This window comes from Leiobunum rupestre, chromosome 8 (assembly GCF_980474605.1).
Source record: "Leiobunum rupestre chromosome 8, qqLeiRupe1.1.hap1, whole genome shotgun sequence".
Classification (NCBI taxonomy): Eukaryota; Metazoa; Arthropoda; class Arachnida; order Opiliones; family Sclerosomatidae; genus Leiobunum; species Leiobunum rupestre.
The window spans coordinates 20,282,619-20,293,732 of record NC_143391.1 but is presented as its reverse complement, the minus strand read 5'-3'; the positions used below and the strand labels follow the sequence as shown (position 1 = coordinate 20,293,732).

At 31.8% G+C, this 11,114-nt stretch overlaps 1 protein-coding gene across 1 annotated transcript; it reads right to left on the bottom strand.

Moving 5' to 3' along the window:
- Positions 1–1,917: 1,917 nt before the first annotated feature.
- Positions 1,918–8,041, bottom strand: LOC149932688 (nuclear migration protein nudC-like). Its single transcript, XM_090156547.1, has 6 exons — positions 7,957–8,041; positions 6,235–6,364; positions 3,736–3,801; positions 3,614–3,679; positions 3,104–3,226; positions 1,918–2,554 (listed from the first exon to the last, which is right to left on the bottom strand). Exons 2-6 carry the CDS (start codon positions 6,235–6,237, stop codon positions 2,486–2,488), a joined length of 327 nt encoding a protein of 108 aa, XP_090012673.1. The 5' UTR covers positions 6,238–6,364; positions 7,957–8,041; the 3' UTR covers positions 1,918–2,485.
- Positions 8,042–11,114: the final 3,073 nt, after the last annotated feature.

The window sequence follows — 11,114 nt, the reverse complement described above, 5'->3', positions numbered from 1 at the left end:
ACGATTATCTTTCTATCCGAATCATCCCCAAGAAAAGCTATTAATATGGTAAAAGTTTAAAAAAAAAACAACTTTGGTCACGTAGGCCCACGTTAATTACATCATCCAGATATCAGAAAAACCGGCATTTCAACTAGACGCGAAAATTTGGCTAATAAATAAAGCTAATTAGCATGCAAAACTTTTTTTCATTTTGAAAAACATATTTACCACCCGTGAGAATAAATTCGTAGGTAAATTACCAAGAATAGATTTATTTACACTTACGGAGAATGACTATTTTGGAACGATTTTTAGGGTTTTTGAAGAGTGACTCGTTCCCCTAAAAAAATAAAGTCATCTCATTTGTTCCATAAAACGTATCTTTTATATCTTTTATAGCACTATTTAGTGCTAGCCGGCCATTTTTCTCATACCCCCTATCGTGCGCTCTCGTGTCGGGCAAAAATTCGACCACAATGCCCACGAATTGTTTCAACATAGTCATTATCCTAACTATAAATAACTGCATTCTTGAAACAAGTGCATATTGTAAAAATTGGGTTAGCTTTCCGTGCTTCGCGTTCATTTTTCAAACGTTCTCAACTCGTAATTACTCTAAAAAGCGGAAATTAGATAAAATTTAATTGTGGAACATTTACTAACGTATACAAATTAAACAAAATGTGGTAATTACTGGGAACTCAACGGACTATGACGCCTGTACACGCGATCCAATCTTACGTGTTTTTAAATGAAATTAAAGTACTTAAATTTTTTTAATTTTTTAACTTGGTTTTTGTTTATTTCCACTATCTTTAGTAATATCATAGAGATGAAACCAAAACTGGTTTTTCACAAATGAGTAAAATTTTACTTGTTGACAAACTTGAGTCGAAAACCTTTTATCACTAACAATTGTAAGTTGAACCAAATTGACAATTGTCTAAACTAAATGGTTTAGACATAAATTCACAGTTCCTATTTGCACCTTTGAAGGTCCCTTCGAGTTCAGTTATATCGCACCATTTGATAAAATTTTAAATGGAAAATAACCAAATTTCTCATGCGGTAAAATTAAGTTCTTTCTTCTTAGACTATGAGGAAACTTTCAAACTCTTCTTGTTAATCACTCTTATGGAACCTTTTACAAAAATCGAACCTCTCCCCACCAGAAAATGAACGCCTTACAAGGAGACATCCCGAAGTGTAACCCACCGATTTTGTTCAAACTCGGGGGATTGGTAGACGTTCATGTATGATGAAAAATCCTAAAGGGAATTCAATGGGCAACCGTTTTGCCATGGCAACGAAAAAAGTTTTTGACAATACAAAATATTAAATTTTCCCATTGAAAATAACATGGGATTTTGACCTCAAATTGATCAAAAGTTGATCAATTTTGATGTTTTTATTGTCAATTTTTATTTTTATTTTATTTTTTTGGCATTTTCCAAATTCTGAAATTTGTTCAAATTTTTACAGGGGTGGCCCTAGGAATCGGTCAGAATCCCATGTTATTTTCAATGGGAAAATTTCCATTTGTTGTTGTCAAAAACATTTTTCGTTGCCATGGCAAAACCGTTGTCCATTGAATAAATTCCCTTTAGGATTTTTCATGATACATGAAGGTCTACCAATACCCCGAGTTTGAACAAAATCGGTTTGTTACACTTCGGGATGTCTCCTTGTTAGTGAAACATAATGTCTTTACAATTGTTAGTTTACTTATTTTAGTAATCTAATGTATATTTTTCATACATATTTCCATATTACAAAACATGGTTTGGTTTTCTAAGCCCAGTTTTATAAGCCTCGTACGTAAAGCGTTTTCGCGTCCTGAAAACACTGCTCAGCCTTGGCAATAGACAGATAACTTTATTCAATCGAAAATTCAAGAGTAAATACAAAGCATATAGACGCCGTTTAAATTACGCATTATCATTAAAACGCCCGCTATTTAATTGCACTTCTGTTGATCAACAATTCTTTTGAAATATACGTAGAAGCATAAGTAACAAAACGTTTAAGTGTGATGGGGTCTTTTTCTCCCAAATGCTTATATTCCGCGCAATTGAAAATGATCGCTTGTAACACTAATGGCTTAGATAACAGTTTGTTCCGCTAACTTTTAGTAGTCTTCGGAACTCCCAGGTTAAGTTACCAGATAAATTGCCGCTTGTTTTAACAGAATAGTTAGGGCGGTTTGACAATCAACTCTTTTAAAAGTAAAAATAATGATGCGTTAAATTGAATCAGAACATAATCTATTCTTTGTTTTTACGGTAATATCGTTATAGTTTTGAGACCCTCGAAAAACTGTCAATAGCTGACATTTTTGTCATATACTTACTTCTATTATGTTACTTATGGTATAACTTTAATTACAATTACAACAAAAATACACTTGAAATGAAAGGCTTTACATTTAAAGTTTTGTTTGGAGGAAAGTGAATTACACGATAAAATAAATTATGAAAACATAGCAAAGAATAGTCGTGAGGATTTATTGACCACTTTCATCCTTTTGATCGTTCTTTTTGAATAGATGCATCCAAAATGAAAACGCTTCACTCTGTGAGGAAGAAAATGAATCCCTTTTTTAAATTTAGTAGGTCAAAACGACGTGAAAATAACCCGTTTGAGTGGATTTATCCGAATTACCTACACTAGCGTAAGGGTGAAAACTACGATGATTATAATTCATTTCTTGCCAAACAACTTATTTTCTGATAGAAAAATTATCAATAACGTCTTTTAATTTTTTTTGGTATATTAACACGCAACGTTCAACAACCGTTGTTAAAGTAGGTTACTAGTATGAAAGAAAACATACTATTTTTTGCCATTATTGTAAGCTCTATTAAACTTCTTTATTTACACCCAACAAAAGCGAATACTTTCACTAAGTACTTCGTACGTATAAACTTAAAAAAAAATTACTCGTTTTTATTCGAAAGGTTTTTTTAAGATACGTAAAGTGAAAGTAAGGATGTCGATAAACCACTTCAAAATTGAGGTCATTTCAAAACTTCGCGGGGGCTCGCACTTTTAACGCCGACTGTTAAGCTTCAAATTTATGCGTTTTTTTTATGACCATATGTAAAAACTTAATTACTTTTACCTTTTTGATGACAACGTGAACGTTGCCGTTTTTTAAACTCCAGGTAAAACCCTTTTCTTCAACGTCATCGAACAAATCCGCATCGACGATGGGTTGTTTTCCTTTTATTCCAACTTTGAGATGCTGAAAAGGATAAATTGGATAGGGTAATATAATACCAGATTAACAAAGAACCTTCGTTGCTTAGAAAGAGAAAAATTGAAAAACTCCAAGCTTGACACGTTAGCACGATATTTATTGGCCAAGGTTTTTGGAACGGAATTTTTTTCAGTACGGCTACTCAGCCTACTCTTTGAAATTGCCCATTTAGCTTAAAAATATAAATCTTTTCACAAAACATATTTCTAAGAAAAAATGTTCAAGGACTAAAAAACCAAATTACTCTTCATTGAAAAGTAATCGAATATTCTGACGTGTTAAATACCGCCATGTTTTATACTTTTATGGCAATTTCATGGTCATAGTTTATATATTTATTCTTTACGTAAGTTAAAATTAAAATAAACGAACCTTTTTATTCATTTCTACTTGTATGTTGTTTTCGTTTTCGGTGTTAGCGTCGTATGGTATCAGCAGCTAGTAAAATGATGGTTTAGTATTGTCGAAAAATATACGGATAGTTTTTGTTTTACCTCGACGAAAAACACTTTATCGTACCAGTAGAAAGATTTACCATCCACAGTTACCGCTTCTTTGGCCTAAAGAGAACAGTGTGCATTCGTAAAATTCATTCATTGAGACGTTAAGTTTTCAGTTTTAATAAAACTGACAATTAGAGGGTGGAAAAAATTTCACTAAACGTATATAACAACAGTTCCCAAGAATCCCAACTAACTTCATTTAACCTAAGCTAATCTGAACAACCCTCATTTAATCTATATTAATCTAAGCTAATCTAATTTAATCTAACCCAATTTAAGCTAATATAATCTGAACTAACCGAATTTAAGCTAATATAATTTGAACTAACCGAATTTAAGCTAATATAATCTAAACCAATCTAATGTAAACTAACCTAATTTAAGCTAATATAATCTGAACTAACCGAATTTGAGCTAATATAATCTAAACTAACTGAATTTGAGCTAATATAATCTGAACTAACCGAATTTAAGCTAATATAATCTGAACTACCCTAATTTAAGCTAATATAATCTAAACCAATCTAATATAAACTTACCTAATTTAAGCTAACATAATCTCATATAAACTAACCTTATTTAAGCTAATCAGCTAGGCTAATACCCAATCATCAAGCGACTTTTAAAGCCATTAATTCAGGTGGCCGGGTTACAATGCGTAGTGGCAATTATTGCATGCCACGTGAGCCAACAGCTCCCAACACTAACTATTACCGTTAACCTCAACAGTTTTTATGGAAGGGGAAACCGAAGAGCTCGGTGGAAAACCCCTTAAACCAGTGGAGAGTTAATCTCAACTAACCTAACCTAACCTAATTTAGTCCTCAACCAATCAAACTGTAGAAATATTCCTGCCAAAAAGTTGAAAATTATAGTGAGTGTCTAGTTCCGGTTTTGTTTACTCTCATGCCCGCTCCTATAAGACTGTAATGTACGCGGAACTTCGGAAGTATGCGATCCCCAAAATTAATATTTTTGGACCTAATATTTCCATCGACTCTAGGAGAAAATATCTATAACCAAAAATCTAAGGCTAAAAAACCCAAATAAAAAAATCCAACTAAAAAAATCTTCCGAATAAAACATATATGTTGAAAAAATCCATAATAAATAATTTTCTATTTGATAGTATATTTATTTCCAAAATTAATGCGTTAAAATAGAAATTAAAATCTTTTAAAATACCAAAGTTCGTTGAAAAAAATTATTTTGTCAAACATTATCGTTATCTAATACTATGAGAAATAGCTTATAATCTTCCCAAAGGGTCTTTAAACGAATTTGAAGGTCAGCGTAGACTTTTCTTTTCTTCTTTGGTGGCAAATTACCTATAAATCGCTGTGCAATTTGGGTTTCGTCCAATACAACCTTCATTGCCTTTGTTAGATTTAATTATCTCCATTCTAACCGTTGAACGAATTAATTTAACCTCTCTTCAAAATTCAAATGTATTTGGATTATATCAGGGATAGTAGATTTTAGAGGATCGGTAAAAAGCCTGGTTTTTAGCCCCCGTAAACCAATCACACTAAGGGAGTCGGCCAAGGTTATTTGAAAAAAAAACCCAACTATCGCTAAGAGTGGACGATACTGTTCGAAAAAAGAAAAAAGATAAACACGAAGTACATTTTTACGCCAAAAGGTATTTTTTCACGTTTTTATAGATTAAATATGATATACTAAATATCAGTTGATAGTTTTTATTGAATTGAAAAACCATAATTAAAAATTACTAAAATATAAAGCGCAAAAAATTACCTAACAATATCAACAGCATTTGATTGCCATTTTGAAATTTTAATATCACGTGGTACAAACGACCTTGCAAGACTCCCAAGACTCCCTCGGAGTCTCTCGAGCTGATTGATACGCGCGGAGAAATAAAATGCACTGTGGAAGCTAGGAGCAACAAACACAACACCCCACACAAGGAGAACGCAACCCGTTGAAAGTCGTGGATTTTCTTGTGTACATTTTTCATTGGCTAGACGCTTTAGCGCCTGCTGCCGTCGGAAGGGGAAAATTCGGAAATTGTCTTCCCCCCCCCCCGCCCGTAAAACGTTTAGCGTAAAGGCTCGTGACGCTCGTCCAATGAAATTCGTACACAACCCTTCGTTCGCGTGTTTAAAGGCTAGCTGCGTTCTCCTTGTGTTTGTTGCTCCTAGGTGGAAGGGTATCGAAAACCTGTCCTCTTAATTTACTGTCCATGATTATATAGTCATGGATTTTTTAATTTTTAGATTTATTTTACTAAGATTTTTTTATTTTGATTTTTAGTCATAGATTTTATGGTTTTGGATTTTTTGTGCATTTACTATTTCCACAGGATGTCCTATTGCCCTCAACGTATTTTTACAAAAAAATATTGCAGATTCAAGCCAAAACACGTTAACACTAACTCATTTAGTCATCTAGCTAATTTCAAACCGATTTATTAACTAATGAGATATATCATTGTACGCGTTATATAAAAAAACCATTTGATCTTACCATATTTGATTTCTTCAACGTACGCTATACCGCTTAACGGATGCAAAGTTTTTTTTTAACTTTGGTTGCTCGCCTCGAGAATACCCAAGACCAGTGTGGGGTTTTACCTTGCTTTTGTCACCTTGATCTCCTAAATAGAGAACGAAAATAAAAGTTTTAAGATGAAAAATCCCCCAAACAAAACCTGTTTTAGTACTTAAATTTACCAAATTCAGTCACTGATTTTGATCTAGTCTACCGCAAGTTTTTAATATTGAATCCCGCGCACTTAACGGTTCGCTTATCAAGCATTTTAAATTACCGAAACTTTTAAGGGTTTTTACGTATCTAAAAAGATATTAAATTATTACTTTTGTGGGAAACCACCCGAAAATTCCTTTCATTATTGCCCTTTATACAGCCGTTTGGCCTATAAGACCAACAACGCTTGTAAAAATAACTAGTACGCAACTTGTCGCGAAATTAGGGTTAGTTCCTTCCGTATCTACTAATTCAACAAGCGCTAGAGTAAAGGTTGTGGTAAAAAGAATTAAATTTCATTGAAAAAAATGTGATTTTCAATGCAAGGCAAAAATGATGCTTGTGTTTTTTTCGGACGTTACATTCCATTCTAATGGAGGAAGTATAACCCCTACAAGGAAAATTTTCTCCAAAATCTTGACCGAAATGTTTTTAGGGCAATATAAATAAACTCGTTGCAGTTTTGTTTCCTATATATATTTATTTTTTGCGCATCTTTTTTATTTTACTTCTCGTAAAGATAAATAAATATATTTTAACGCTATTTTACTGAGTTATTATTTTACTTCTTAATTAATAATTATTTTTAAAAATATAAAATATTAACACATATTACGCGTCTTTATTTCGTTTAAGTGATTCGGTTAAGCAATTTTGTCATTTAAAACACAAAATGACGATCAAGTCTATGTATATACCTCTGTATAACTGACCAACATAACTCTACAATCTAGTTTTATGTTCAAAATTTCAAATTAGTTTACTTCACTGTTTAACTAAGTTCATTTTTCTCTAATATTCTACGCCTGTAAATTTGTGAGATAAGAAAATTATTAAAAATTAAAATACATACTTAAACTTATTAAATTAATTGTTGTTAATAACAACAATTATTTCAATTGTTTCGCACGTTTAAAGTAAAAGGGAAATATTTAGTTTTTCTATTAAAACTGAATTCGGTATAAAATTATCAAAAAACTTTAAATTAATTTTAACCAGAGTACTAATTTATATATTTATTTTGCGTATAAAAATAGTTTAAAAAAATTGAATACGTAAGCACAAATTAGTTATATAATCAGCATAAAAAACTTTTTTTTAAGAAAACGTATAAAAAGTGTAAAAAAAATTAATACGTTAGTACAAATAATTAATTAATCAGCATAAAAAAACAATTTTTTAAGAAAACATTTAAAAATAGTTTGAAAAAAAGTTGAATACGTTAGTACAAATTAATTAATCGGCATAAACTATTTTTTTAAGAAAACGTAGAAAAAGAGTAAAAAAAGTTGAATACGTAAGTACAAATTAATTAATTAGTCAGCATAAAAACTATTTTTTTAATAAAACATATAAAAATAGTTTAAAAAAATTTAATACGTAAGTACAAATTAGTTAATTAATCAGCATAAAAAAACAGTTTTTTAATGAAAATGTATAAAATAGTTTTAAAAAGTGGAATAAATTTTAGTACAAACTCACTTGAAATCGAAGTTGTATTTATCCGAACAGATAATTCAATCCGAAGATATTACAAGAAATGATAGATCGTGCACTTTACCGCTGAACGTCCGAAACTGATTTGATTCCTCCAGTCCAGTTACCTTACTATTATGTGCCTACAGGAAACATTTCGTTGGAGGGAAATCGAGGCGCTTCTCCAAAACTGAACACCCCCCCCCCTTTTTTCCTCCACGTGACGCATTTTTAGTAGATACCCCATCGAGTCACGTGACGCACTCTTTGGTTTTATTATTGGCATAACAGGTGTATGTGCGGATTGAAAAACATATCTCCAATGACACCATTGCTCGAAAACTCATTCCAAGCCAACGTAAATTGGATAGTTTCTCTGTCTGGCGAGCTTATTAATTGGATTCAAATCTACCCGTTCCAATGGATTCGGATGGTTTGTTCATTTTGGTCACGTACGCGAGTCTTGGAAAGATAGTAAAAAAAAATAATTTACTTCAATTTTTTTATTCGAATGACCTTACTCTATGGCCTCGACCTTTTCAATTTAATTTAAGAAAAACATCTAGTTCAATTTTTCTTCTTTCCTGAGTGAAATGAATTTACCTAAAAATGTTGTTATTGTATAGGTTTGCGTACGTATATAATATCAATATAATGTCATCTGTATTTACAAAATGGAACTGAAGGCAAATCGAATGGGTAGTGCGTCTCCTTTTGGGAAATTTCATATCTCATATAGGTCTACATTACGCCCAACCATGGACAGTGGATTTTTGGCCAACTTTGAACAAAATCGGAAATAAACACCTCGAGTACTCTCCTTGTTAGATGACACACTTTATCCTATCTTTGGACGTAAAATAATTCATTTGGAATACAAATTCAAATAACATTTTTATTATATAGTGTAATAAAATGGTTTTCCATTAGGCCTGATTTAAATTAAACTAAATTTAAATAACGTTGTGACCCCTAAATTCTAAAAACGTAGGCTCCCTTGAAAACTAAAATGGAACTCCTACTAGCCAGGAGTGGTTTCAGTGTCCATGATTATAATCTTCATCTTTGAGGGGGCTTTGAGAAAATAGGGTGGAGGCTAATGTTGTATTGGGGGGGGGGGCATAGCAGCCTCAAAAATGACTTAGCGACGCCCCTGTTGACCCACTTGGCCGAAACTTTGACTATACTAAATTTTCACCATCGTTGTTACCTGCTGATTTTTCGAAAGGTAACATAATGCCAGGCGAAACACGTAAGTGATATTTTCTAAAACTGGTATGATTTATACGATAACCGAAATTAATAACGTATTTTATATTTTTAGCTCAGTATGATTGAAGTATAAATGCAGTGTTTACAAAATTTTACATTGGTAGGTGGAGTTAGGTATAAGCTATTTGAAGTAAGTGGCTGCTCTAGATGTCGCCTTCTGCAGTTCGTCTACCTTAATGTTCTCCCATACCAAGGTTCCTAATAAAATCTCCCATACAACCGAATTCCCATTCGACCGAATCAATATATAGCCAATATATTTATAAAAATAGCACCAAGTTGGCGGGGCCCCATTCAATCGAATAATAATAGTGTAACAAATAAATATTGGGCGTGAGTTTAAAAAATATTTAGTTTAGAGCCGTTGACAATATAGACTGGGTTGGCATTATGTACACTGAGAAAAATAATCTTGTTAAATTTACAGGAAACTCTTGGACTCCGGTGAAGCCAAGAGGGTTCCGTAAATTTTACAAGTTATGATATTATCTGATAATCCAAATTCGTAGGTGTAAATTTTACTGACAGTATATTTGTCAATTTAACAAGACCTTGCTTGTGTTTTTAATTATAAATCCTGTTACTATAACAATCTAGATAATGTAAAATATACAGGTTGGCGGTAAAATTTATCTATTACCATTTATTAAAATTTCAACTATCTTATTATACAAGTAGCGTAAGGATAGAACGCATTTATAAAATTATGCTTAATATCTGGAAGTAGTTTTTACAAGAGGATCAGTAATACTAATGTGAACAGAAACTAATTTTTACGGCTCCCCATGTAAAATGTACATTAGGTATTATGGTTAAATTTACACGGTAAAATTATATTAATGACATTTACGCTTTATAAAATAGGTCTTGCGAAACTATTTAAATTATTGTTGAAAAAGTCAATTTTACTGACAATATATTGGTCGATTTAACAAGACCTTGCTTGTATTTTTAATTATAAATCCTGTTAATATAACAATCTAGATAATGTAAAATATACTGGTAAGCGGTAAAATTTATCAAATACCATATATAACAATTTAAAACTATATTCAAGTACTTTTGACGAGAGGATCGGTTCAACTAAAGTTGAGATAAAATAATTTTACGTTCCTCGCTTAAAATTTACACCGATAAATTATATTAATAACATTTGGGATTAACTAGCCGGGGAACCTGGTATTTCCCAGGCGGATAACCCTATTACAGTAAAAAGCAATTATTTCCCGAGAAAATACGCTGATTTCAGGTAAGGGCAGGTTTTAAAAGGGTAATATGTGTTTTTCTAGGGAAAATGCCTTATAAAAATAAGTGTAGTTCTTTAACACACTGTACTCGGAAGCAATATCTGAAGTAAAGCGCTAGTGTTAAAAGCCCGGCACGTTTATCACGATAATAGAACGCTGGCATAACTCTCTCTACGCATAACCAACTGATTAATGACAATTTTAACCAATTATACGTTGCTTACATAATAATTTGTCTTTTATTATACGGCTTAGTGTCTATAGAAGAAGGCTTTTAAAAAATTGCTATAATTTAAGCGTTTTTCGTGTGTATGGCCATAGAATGAAGAAACTTGGTCTTTTGGCTAAGACCAAAGTGTAGTATCTTTTATATATAATGCTAGCCCAGTTACATAAACAAGAATTAATCGTTGAAAAAAGTAATAATCTGTAATAATATGCATTACAGAATTTATGTATAATAAAAATTTAAGTTGTAAAATTTAGTCTTTTGCTGTGTTAACTTACTAACCATACTGATGTAAACATTACTAGTAATTAATTGTAAAAAAAACGAATGCTCAGTTTTTATTTACAGTTAGTAAAAGTTAAAAACCAATTACAACAGCTGGTTTTAAAAAGTAAGGGATGGACTTGTAAAAACCA

Bases quoted from the DNA above. Each gene is read 5' to 3' on its own strand.
- LOC149932688 (XM_090156547.1), bottom strand. The intron at 3,227-3,613 runs GTTCGTTTATTT...TATCCTTTTCAG, and splicing joins AAGTAGAAATGAATAAAAAG to CATCTCAAAGTTGGAATAAA. The intron at 2,555-3,103 runs GTAAAAGTAATT...TCTTCCTCACAG, and splicing joins TTCACGTTGTCATCAAAAAG to AGTGAAGCGTTTTCATTTTG.